Source organism: Manis pentadactyla, chromosome 5, assembly GCF_030020395.1.
Source record: "Manis pentadactyla isolate mManPen7 chromosome 5, mManPen7.hap1, whole genome shotgun sequence".
In the NCBI taxonomy this organism is placed as follows: Eukaryota; Metazoa; Chordata; class Mammalia; order Pholidota; family Manidae; genus Manis; species Manis pentadactyla.
The window spans coordinates 57427275-57438641 of NC_080023.1; the positions used below are offsets into that span (position 1 = coordinate 57427275).

The 11367-nt window shown below is 34.9% G+C and overlaps 1 protein-coding gene across 1 annotated transcript; it reads left to right on the top strand.

Annotated features, from left to right (window-relative positions):
• The first annotated feature begins 1322 nt into the window (after positions 1-1322).
• Positions 1323-7894, top strand: LOC118931950 (alpha-S2-casein-like). The gene is made up of 7 exons (XM_036924919.2): positions 1323-1580; positions 2401-2445; positions 3740-3868; positions 5006-5032; positions 5595-5618; positions 7679-7702; positions 7796-7894. Exons 1-7 carry the CDS (start codon positions 1323-1325, stop codon positions 7853-7855), a joined length of 567 nt encoding a protein of 188 aa, XP_036780814.2. The 3' UTR covers positions 7856-7894.
• Positions 7895-11367: the final 3473 nt, after the last annotated feature.

Here is an 11367-nt window from a genome sequence, read left to right on the forward strand (position 1 = left end):
TAAAATCATTTTGAGTGAAATTAACACAAGGGAAAAATGTATTCAATATCAAGAATAGTTGAAAATCAGGACAAAAACATCTACTTGTCATGACTTGATGAATAATTCAATTGAATAATATTTACTTGTGTGTGAATCAACTAACCCACTAAATACTTTTCCAATTAGTACCCATAGAGGACAGAGGCCTCCTCATTCTAATTAGGAGATTTTAATTAGTTAGGCTAATATTTAATATTTTTCTCAAAATTTGCTTTTTAAAAGTTAAATAAATTTCCTTTTAATAGGAATAGGCTTTCATTTCTACAAAATCTCAGGTTTAATGACTGCATTATACATGTTTTATTATGCAGTAAAATAAGTATATAGCTTTGAATATTCATTAAAAATTTACCCATATTGCCCCTAAATTGTCCAGTCCATCATTCACTTAAGAACATTCCCTGAGAAAAAACTATGCCCCAGACACCATCCTCGGCTCTGGGACATAACAGTGAATGCGCAGACAACATTGCTCCCTCATGGTGCTGACATTTCCAATTACCTCTCTTAGCATATATATTACCAGCTAAGAGATTTTGATCTAATTCATACCAACCTGTAAATGAAAATGAATTCATCCTTATGCTTCTCTCTATGAAAGATGTATATTCTCTTGATATTCAGTAAAATATATTATTAACTATGTGTGGGGATAATATATCTAATTCTTTTTTAATTAGGAAAGAATAAAGAAGACTGGTGAAATGGTGAGACATTGTTAACTATATTTAATTGACATTTTTATATAGAATATTAAGGATTAATGGTAGACTGTAGAATGTTTCACATTAAAACACCAAGAAAATATTTTAAATTGCTTAATATTATCATTTCAACCCATGTTTAATAATTTCATCCCCCCCAGATTTTCCCTTATGCTCACACTGGAGATACTACCATTGAAACAGCAGATAATATTTAGCCTTGTTATTGTTAATCCAATGGTGATTAATAGCAGGTACCTCTGAAAACTCATTTTATTGATTTTATTTCAATCCATTTGACAATTAATAGTAACAATGAGGTTGGTAATTGATATGGAGCATATGTGAAGTAACTAGTGATATTCAAGGAATAATACTGAAATTTCAAGTTCTTCCTGCATCAGATGTTTATTACTATATTATTTTTTATTTTTTAGGAATCTTCTAAGAGTTCATCTAGTGAGGTAAAATGCTCTTTCATTTAAAGTCAAAGAAGTATTTCAAGATACAGCAGCTTTTCATTAGTATTATACAATAGTGTGATCAACCTTAGCAAATGCACATGTTCAAGAGTTAATGGAGAAACCTATTTTCATGACTCAAAAACCTTTTTGTTGGCTGAAATTGAGTCTTCCTAAGAAGGATTATTCATTCGACCCTGCTTTCAATGTGACTCCATTAGAAAATTACAGCCAAATCAAGCCTGTGCCAGATCAAAAGTTTGCCGTTTACCTTCAACAAAGCTTCATTCTGGCAGCCCTCTCTCTGGCATTAGAGGACCTGTGCTCAAAAGATTGTCCCCAGATGCGTGCTGTCGATAGCACTGGGAAAACTGTGAGAATTATAACTGCTGAGACCCCAGCATACCTACTGAATCAGAGAGTTTGAGCTGGAGCTAAGAATCTGAATTTAGTGAGTCCTCTAGTGATACTGATGCACATTAAATTTTGAGACCCGTTTGTAAGAGGGCTGAGGAAGATTTGGGTTCTGAATGGTGTAAGTAGCCAGTACAGGAAACTCCGTCTGTGGTGGGAAAGCCACGACGTGGGAGGAGCGTTCTGGAAAAGCAGGCCGCAGGACACCTGCTCCCGCGGTGCCTGGGTTCTTCACACTCAGCACCTTGGAGAGCTCGCCTGCCCTTCCTCTGCTTGTAATTCTAAGACCTAAACTGAGAGCGACGGCCTAGTCTGTCATTTTGACACAGAGCCCGCAAGGCCTAGTTTGCCCACACCCCGCTCCGGATCTGTATTGCTGCCTTGTTCTGCCCACTCTCTGTCAAACCTATGAAATTCTCAAAATCATTGTTGAAATTGATGTCTTTGAAATAAGACACATTTTCAGTCATGTTTTTATGACTTAATGAGAAGGAGCGTTCTGAAGATAAATATTTTAACCAATTTCATTCTTAATAAATATACTTCATTTCTCAGTGCTCATGGCTTGGATTCTGATACTCAACTTACTGCTCCTAATTTCTATAAAATTTTTTACAGACAAGTAATGTTATGTCTTTTCAGTAGAGCTATTTTTCTAACTGCGGCTTTAGGAAATTGCTGACATCCCCACTGATGTAACTATGATTCACAAAGTTAATAATCAGGAAGTAGTTAGGTTTTTAAAAAGTGTCCCTAACGTGTGCCTTATTTTTTAACAGAAAATTGAGCTGACTGAGGAAGAACAGGTCTATCTAAAGCAGCTGGTAATTTTTTATACATTTTATTACTGCAAGTAAAAGAATATACTCAAGAAAGTCTTCTCCCAAGTGATCACTTACCATTTCTTCTCAAAGAAATATTTACCACCACATTTATGATAAAAATTACTTTATACTATTCAGGTTTCTGTCATATGTAAATACTGTTAAGGAAAAAAAGCACTTCATTGCTTTCATCCTACACCATAGGAGGTCACGTAAGCCATCTTTTGGGGACCAGAGAAATAGCAATGCCAGGCAAACCAGGTGACTTCTATTCCGACCATGCTCCGAAGGTATTATTTAACCACTCCCAACTACATTTTCATCAGCTAAAACTGAAATTAGTAATACTAATTCTGCAGGATTTTGTGAAGACAAGATTAGACAATATAGAAACTACATAGTAGAATACTGAAGTACATAAAAATGCACCAAAAGATAGCAGTTTTTATTAATTTATACACATAGGAAAAAGCAGTTCTAAATCTTTTATAACAGGATCAACTTCATACTGAGCTACCATTTTATCTATAGAAAGTTCTGATTGCTTGAATAGTCCTTCTAAATACTTCTAATAACATTCTTCTTTGTACCATTCTTATCATAAACATGTGTCCATCCAACACTTATTTCAGGCAAATCTAAAGACATATCCGCTCTCTACACACCTGTTTTCTTGGCATCTACTTGAACCGAACATTTTCCAAGATTTAAGATGCTGTTTTAAGAGAGCCCATCTTTAATTTTAACAGTACCTATGGTCAAGTATCCATAGCCAAATCAAAGTAGGAACCTACTAGAACATTTATTCAGAAGGACATAGTTTTGGGTCCTATACAAACACCACTCCATATACATCAATTCATATGACACTGCAGTGCACCTGATGTGTCTGAGACTCAAGCAGCCAGCCCAGGGCCATGGGTATAGAAGCTGAGTTGGCCCCACTCCAAACCCAGGTGTTCTCAAGCACTGGAAAAAAAGAAATTACAAGTAAGACAGTGTTCTTGGTAATCTACCATGCCCCTTTTTACACATTCTCTTACTTTTTCCATCAGGTGTTTTCATCTGGAAAGCTTAATTAACCAAATGAGGTTTTCCATTCTGAAGCTTGTCTACACGTGTGAACACTGTTATTTTGAATTTTAGGTTAAAAACTCCTTTTCTTGGTGAATTTAGCATCATTTAGATTTTTCTCTAAATAAAGTTTTAATTCATTTGGTTGGTCCAGGTATGCTCTGGCCCTTATAGAAGATGCAGTTCTGGTGTAAATATTGATACATTTATTTCCTTCCAGTACAAAATGAACCAGTTTTACCAGGACTTGAGTTCTCCCCAATATCTTCAGACTTATAATCAGCGTCAGAAAGTTAGGTACCCACGGATTCACATTAAGACAAACGAATATCATCTGCTTCCCCTTCAGGTAAGTTCTGCATTTTTGTTCGTATCTTCTTTACTTTCTTTTGAAAGAAAATATCATTGGATAAACCAGAGGGAAAAAAATGTTTCAGACATTTCGAATACATAAAACAAATTAAATACAATTTTCTAGGACTGAAATTAAGTCAATACTCCTGTAGTCAAAATAGTATAAAAATAGCATTATTAACACTGATCATAAGTAAGGTTAAGTTGAACTGCGTAAGCAAATATATATATCATTTTACTTGATTGTGACAGCAGTCCTTGAGGAAGACAGAGGTGGACACTATCATCTCCATTTTACAAAAACCCTGACCTTTAAAGAAATGGAACCACTTGCCAACAATGTAGTTAATATCTCCACTTTGTTTTTGGCTTACAAGACATTTTCAAACATGAACAGGAAGCAGCAAAGCAGGAAACTGAACAGAGGAAGCAGGTGCTGAATTGTAAGCAGTAAGAGCTGTGGAGTCAATACTCCTAGAATTGAGCTATATATACAATTTAGGAGAAGAGAAGAAAGATGTTTCAATGATTAATCTTACACATGGAAGAAGAGTCCCTTAGATTCTATGTGTCTTAACAACCTTGTCCCTTATCTTTTTTTGTAACTTCAATTCTTTAATAAAATGTTTTGCTCAGATAACAGTAAGTGTCAATCACTAATAGGTGACTAATATACCAGTGCTCTTACCACAGTTGGTGTTATTTCTATTGTTATGTCAGTTATTTTTACCAAGGAAAAGCTTTAATTTTGAAACTCCTCTCAACAGAAAATAATTAGTATTTATCATAAAACTAAGTATACCTTTCTTTACCTGGGAAAAATACAGTCCTGTTAAAATATTGTAGTATTCCTTAACACATTCCTACAGATAGTAGTCTGTATACTAAAATGTAGTAACTTGAATATGTACAATTCATCATTTAAGCCAGCTCCTAAAAATAATAAATATATTGTTAGAATATTCATTTATTTTAAGCACTGAATCACTTGTGTATTGCTACTTTAGGAAACCACAGCTATTTGGCCAAGAAAGCCCAATTCATCTTAATTCTCTCTAGAAAGGAAACAATGCTTTACATGGTCATTTATCTAGGCTATAAAAGTGAAGTTTATTTTCTTGTTTTGATGTAGGGAAAAGAGTACCACTCCTCCAGCGAGGTGAGTAAGGAGATTTCCTGTGATGACAAGATTGTGATGTCCAGATACAGATACTAAGTTCTGTAAATACTGTCTTTTATCTAAATTTTTATATTTCATGTATAAAGTGAGTTATAGAATTATAGAAAATAAAAATAACAAGTGTGGCAATGATAAGAAACATTCAGATGAGCAGCCTAAAACTGTACACACTCAAAGTTAGCAAGGTCAGGTATGTTCAGATTTGTTCAGATTTGTACCTTAGCAAAACATTCAATACCATTTCCTTCGCTAGAGGTCACTGAATAATCATATTACCCAGTGTCCATCCTCAATTTTATGAAGTGGATGAGAGGAATCCCACCTGGAGAAAGGACTCCAGTTCATACATTAAGTTCTAATTTCCAAATATATTCTGGGTCACACTGCATACCTAACCCTAAAGACACCCTAAATATCATGAAATGATTTACCTAGATTCGTTCCTTTGTGTTTATTTAATTTGTGAAAATAATGAAATGGTGGGAAAATAATATTTCAGTGGATAAGGAAACAAGATGTATTCTTTCCTTTTTTTTCTCAGGAATCTACCAGAATCTCCCAGGAAGTAAGTCACAACTAGCAAAATTAAATCAAATGTAAAAGTTATTTTTTATTTCAAAATGGTTATACAATACATGTTATTATATCATGTAAATAAATGCAGGGCTCAGCCAATGCCCTAAGTTCCATCATTTTCATGAGGAATAGAGGTCTTATCACTTAGTGGTTTCAATTTTCATAAAATCCTTGAAAATTAAATTTGTTATGATATTTGCTTATTTAACCAAATGGTCACCAAGTATTTTTCCTGAAGTTTACTCTAAAACATTTTACATAAAACTACCAATATATATATTTGAAAACATACCTTTACACAGACAACCAATAATGTGCCTTGCAGTAAACACCATATATAAAATGCTTCTTAATCTAATTTAAATATTTCTTTACTTAAGAAATGTGTATTTATCACATACTATGTTCCTTAAATGAATCCAGAAATTTGTTTACAACAATGGATAAAAGTAAATTCCACTCCCTGTGGAGGTTATATACCCATAAAACAAGCAATGTGAGCTTCCACAGTTTGGGAACTTACATACAATCCAAATAGAGGAAATGAACCCTTTCTCTTCTCTTTATTGAAGATGGGTTTTCTTGCTATATGCAATAAGAAATTCTGTAAAATTCATAAAATGATACATGTTTGTTCTTTTCTTTCTGTGAGAAAACCTCAAAGAATATGGTTGATACATAGGGTATTTTTATTTCTATACAGAAACATTCAGTATAAGTGTTCATGAGAAGAGGTTTAGTGGCATGTCAGCAAATTTCTTCTATCACAAACCAGATCATTTTATTGCATGGAAGTGCAATTTTTATTTGACACATGGGTGTTTTCCTTTAATTGTTCTTAATCCCCTCATTTAAGATTATTTCTTTTTATATTGAATTATTTTGTCTAAGTTTTACACTGGTTTTAAAAATAGCACTGACTTTACAACTTTTTGAAAGGATTCTCTCTACTCCCCTCATTTTTGCCTGCTATATTAATGATCATGGGGGTACATGTAAATCTTTTTCATATCCAAGCCATTAAGACATGGTATTGCTGCAGATTCACTCCTCCTGGTAGTTAGATTTTGATTCTTTTTTCTCAATGTTTTAATTTTTTAAGTAAATTTTTAGCAGCTAGTCTAATGAGATGAGTGACGCTTTCATTTAAAGTCAAAGAAACAACTGAATAGCAGATATTTTCATTGTGGTATTACTTATAGGGAATTAGAAGCTGCTAATTTTTTAACAAAGTCGCCTCAAAATAAACAACAGAAATAAAAGAAAAACTGTGCAATAAGTACACTAAACTCAGAGTTATTTTGGATATGACATAACTATCACTTAGCCAACATTAACTACACTTTTTCCATATCCTTGGTAATGCATATGTTTTTCTGATTCTTTGGTTAATTTTTTCAAATAGTCACATATGTAATCAGGAGCCTATGATTTCCCTACAGTTCTCCTCTCCCAGTATTAACTGGGGGGTTGAATACAAGAGTGAATTATGAAAGTTGTGCAGGTGACAGGTGCAGCTGTTGTGACACAAAGAGCTAGCGGGGTGACACAGAGGCAAAGGGGCCTTGGAGGCGGTGCAGCGTGTGCAGCGGCCTGAGGCACGGACGGAGCTGGCCCTCAGCAGTGCCCTAGCAAACATGCTCACCCTTTCTTTCAAGGTTGTCTCAGTCTCCAGCTGCACCCAGTCCACCTGTAGAGGCGACACACAGGCTTTCTTAGGCCTCACACCTCTCCAGGCCCATGTGATCACTGTGTTCCATGCCTACTTTGTGTGGTCCTTTTTCATTATTTTATATACGTGGAAGGAGATGTACTAATAAAACTTTCCTTCAGCAGTGTGTTAGTATGTTCACACTGAGTGTGAGCTCTGATATGAATATTTTACTGCATCCATTCTTAAGTCCTACATTCAGTCATTAGGACTGTATTTCTCACTAGTAGCACGCTGGCTCAGCATTATTCATTAGCCTTAGCTGTCTCCTCTGACCTGTAGGATGCAACCACTTTTGTGTCATCCCAGTGAGGCTGGTTTTATTTTCTTTTCCTTAGGAATCCACTCAAGTAGTCCCAGAGGTAAGTCATACTCACTAAAATGAAATACCATTAGTATTATCCCAAAGTGCTTTCTTGTGTGTTCTTTTAACTGTTGCTTTTGGTTTCTAACAGAAAACTGAGCTGACTGATGAAGAAAAGACTTACCTGAAACAGCTGGTAATTTTTTATTAGACCTTTAATTCACAGAAATGAATAATCACTTTTCTTCCTGCCAAAACCATCCCTTCTAATTCAATTCCAAGTAAAATTTTTAAATTACATTCAAAGTAAGCCCTGTTTATGTTATTGTTGTGGCAGTTACAACCACTGTCTTTCTCTCTATATATATATATGTATATATATGGATCTATCTTTTAAGAAAAATGAATTTGAGCATTTATGAGATTGATTTAGAAACAGCTGTAGATCTCAGACAATGTGCTTTGTTTGTTTGTTTCCAGATGACCTGGTCAGTATCCACAGAGAGCAACTGCACTCCAGCTTCTCTTAGACAGCATATCATGATCTGACTTCTCAAAATTAGCCTTTAGTGACTATTTTCAAACAGCAGTAGTCCTTATTCCCAATCTTTGTGGACAGACACATGTATCTCAGTAAAAGAGCACAGGCTTTGAAGGCAGGAATTTTTTATTCCAACTCCAGCTGCACCACTTTTTATGTCCGTGATATTGCTTAAGTACTGAACCCCTGTCAGTTACCATATCTTCTACCAAAAAGTGAACAGAGCAGTACACTGCGGACTCCAAGAAATTTGTGAGGATGCTTCAGGTAATATAAGGAAACTATATAATAGACAACTAGGGATACAATTAATGCACTAATTGTACTAGGTACACTTCCTAGCATCCTCTACACAATGTAGAAATTTCTTCTACAGTTTTTATAACCAAGAATGATTTGCTTTAATGCTCTCCACCCATAATCCTGTGACGTGAAAGCCATAGGTTTTAGTTCTAATCGCTATGAAGGCTTTCTTTATATTTAGTGAAAACGTTCCAGCAGCATTGTCCCAGTGCTTCAAGTGTATGTTACAGCCATGGATCCACTCCACACTTGTACACTAGCAATTAAGAAAATAGCTTTGCATTCATAAGAGTGGGAATTATTCTGTGGGAAGTTGTCATTTTCATTCAAACTTTTTTCTATACAATAATCTATGATAAGGCTTATGAAGCAGACATAAAGAAAAAATTTGGAAGGAAGGAGAGTTCTTTGTACATAAAATAGGTGACTGACAGTATACAAAACGCTCTCTTCATTTTAATTCACAGTCCTGCATGTAAGTGATGCTCAGGGAGATTAAGCAACTGGTTCAGAGTCAGAGATTCCAGTGATTAAATCATGAAAAATGAGGCTAAGGCCGTTTGACTCTAAAGACCAGAAAGGAAAAGGAAATGATAAACTGAGGTATTCAGTAATGCAAAAAATCTTCTCTTCTTGCCTTTTTACTATAAATTTTCTCTTTCCTCTGAGACAGTTTTGTGTGAGTGATTAAATTAGCTACAGGATTTCTTCAATCTGTAGTTCATTCTATATGGAAAAATATGTAGTGATTTATATATCAGAAAATGCTGCTTTTGTTGGGTCTACTTGTAATAATTTAGAAATTCTCTTATAATTCATTTGGTTCTGTCTAGTTCCCTTTTGAACCTTGGAGAATATTAAATGAGGGGTAATTGTTAATAATTTTACTTCTTTTTAGGTGAAAATCAACCAGTTTTATCAGAGGTCCACCTTCCCCCAGTATCCCCAGGCTCTTCATCCACAGCAGGTAGCTGTGAATGGCATTCAGGAAAACACCTACCCGATTATTCCAAGTTTGGTAATTTTATTTTTTTAAATAGTAAAAATATCATTGTCTTTTATGAGAAAGGACATGTAAAGGTACTATATAAGGAAAAGCAACCCAAGGTCTCAGATATAAAATCAAATATAAATTAAATTCCGCAGTTTGTAATCAAAGTGAAAATGTAAAAAAGTATGTTTCAAATTTAACAATATAAAATCATAATAGTGAAAAAATTTCATTTAACCTGGATTTTAATTCCCAAAACATTTGGGTATGAATTTTGCTAGACTCCTACAGCAATTCACAGAGATAGAAAGCTATAGAAAATAGTAATTTATTTTACAAAAAGTCTGAAATATAAATGAGTAGAATTTCTACCCTTTCAGATTTTCCAAGCTACATATTAGCTCACCTCATTTAATGAGTCATTTCGTTGAAGGAGCTCTTTTTTTTTTTTAACATGAGTAGTAATAGCAGAGCAAGAAACAGAATCCAGAAGACTAACAATTTATTATAAACATTAGTGGTTTAGCATCAGAACTGTTGTGATCCTAGACCTGACAATTCTCTGGATTACATTTTTAAGTTTGATGTAACCCAAGTAATCGAGTTTCCTAGACAGGCATGTGGCATTTGAGAGCCTTGTCACTGTAGAGAAGGCAACTTCATAACTTATGTTTGAATGCTAGAAGCTGAAAAAATCCTACATATTTTAGGTAAAATGCAATCATTCTCTTTTAATTAAAATGCATTAACATTAATTGTTTTTCAGAAAAACATTTAAGAGTTTTGAAATAACTTCTGGTATTTGAATTTAGGTAAATGCTTATAAAACTAGACATTGAGCAATAATGCAAATAGGATCTTCAGTTAAGAGTAAAGCATCAGTGGAAAAATCTTTAAATAACTTCCTTAAATTTTATTTAAATCATGGTTTGGCTCATAAAATATTTAAATTTGTGCTATAAACATTGTGATCCATGAATGAGTTATCTCTTTAATATCTACAGACATGCTTTTTGTACCTTTTTTTCCTAAATAGAAAATTTCTACTCAGGACAAGGGTGCAATTAGGCAGAAAAAAATGGCTCTAAGTAAAAATCTTCACACACAAATAGCCACACTAGTCATTCAAAAGTTCTTGTTTCATTTTTAGCTTGGGTAGGAAGCTCAGATTCATCATTTCTGCTGGGGTGCAGAGGTATATTTTTTAAGGCTTGTCTTTATTATTTGAGCTGTTTTATGACAAATATTCTTGCAGCAATTCCTCTAGAAATACTCACTGATACTACTTTCCTTTTGAAATAGATAAGCCTAGCTTCCTACTTGTAGTTACTGTCCCTCCCTTGGAGATGTTAACAGAGGTTATATTTGCCTCCATAACAGAGTGAGAGTCATGACAGAGACCCAAGTCAACTGTGAGCCACTGTGAAGGTGCTCTGGACAGCCCCCTCTTTTGTCCCTGTGATGCAAACTCTTGGATCTACTTTCTTAAGCTACATCTCCAAATTTAAATTGTTGGTCCAATCCTATGTGCCTGTGAGGTAAAGTAATGAGTACAAAGAGTCAGCATGACAAAGTATACAACAGTGAACCCAGTAACAATAGCTGCTATGTACTGAGTCCTTCCAATGTGTCAGCCCCAGCTCTAAGCCCTTTGACAGAATTAATTGGTTTCATGTTCACGGAGTCCTGTGAGGCTAACACTAGCCACCATGATGATACAAGCAATGCACAGGTAGGTTGAAGGAAACGCCCAGGATCACAGTGCATGTATTTAGTGGACGAGGCAGGATTCCACCCCAGATGCTCAACACTAGAGCCCTTCCTCTGAAACACTTCACTCCTGAGGCCACACTGCACACGTATGCCACTGGACACTAGTTGAAGGGAG

What these genes read in the sequence shown, in the direction of transcription:
- LOC118931950 (XM_036924919.2), top strand. Translation starts at nt 1,323, where the DNA reads ATGGAGAAACCTATTTTCATGACTCAAAAACCTTTTTGTTGGCTGAAA. An exon ending in ATCATCTGCTTCCCCTTCAG is followed by an intron (nt 3,869 to 5,005) that starts GTAAGTTCTGCA and finishes GTTTTGATGTAG; the next exon opens with GGAAAAGAGTACCACTCCTC. An exon ending in AGTACCACTCCTCCAGCGAG is followed by an intron (nt 5,033 to 5,594) that starts GTGAGTAAGGAG and finishes TTTTTTTCTCAG; the next exon opens with GAATCTACCAGAATCTCCCA.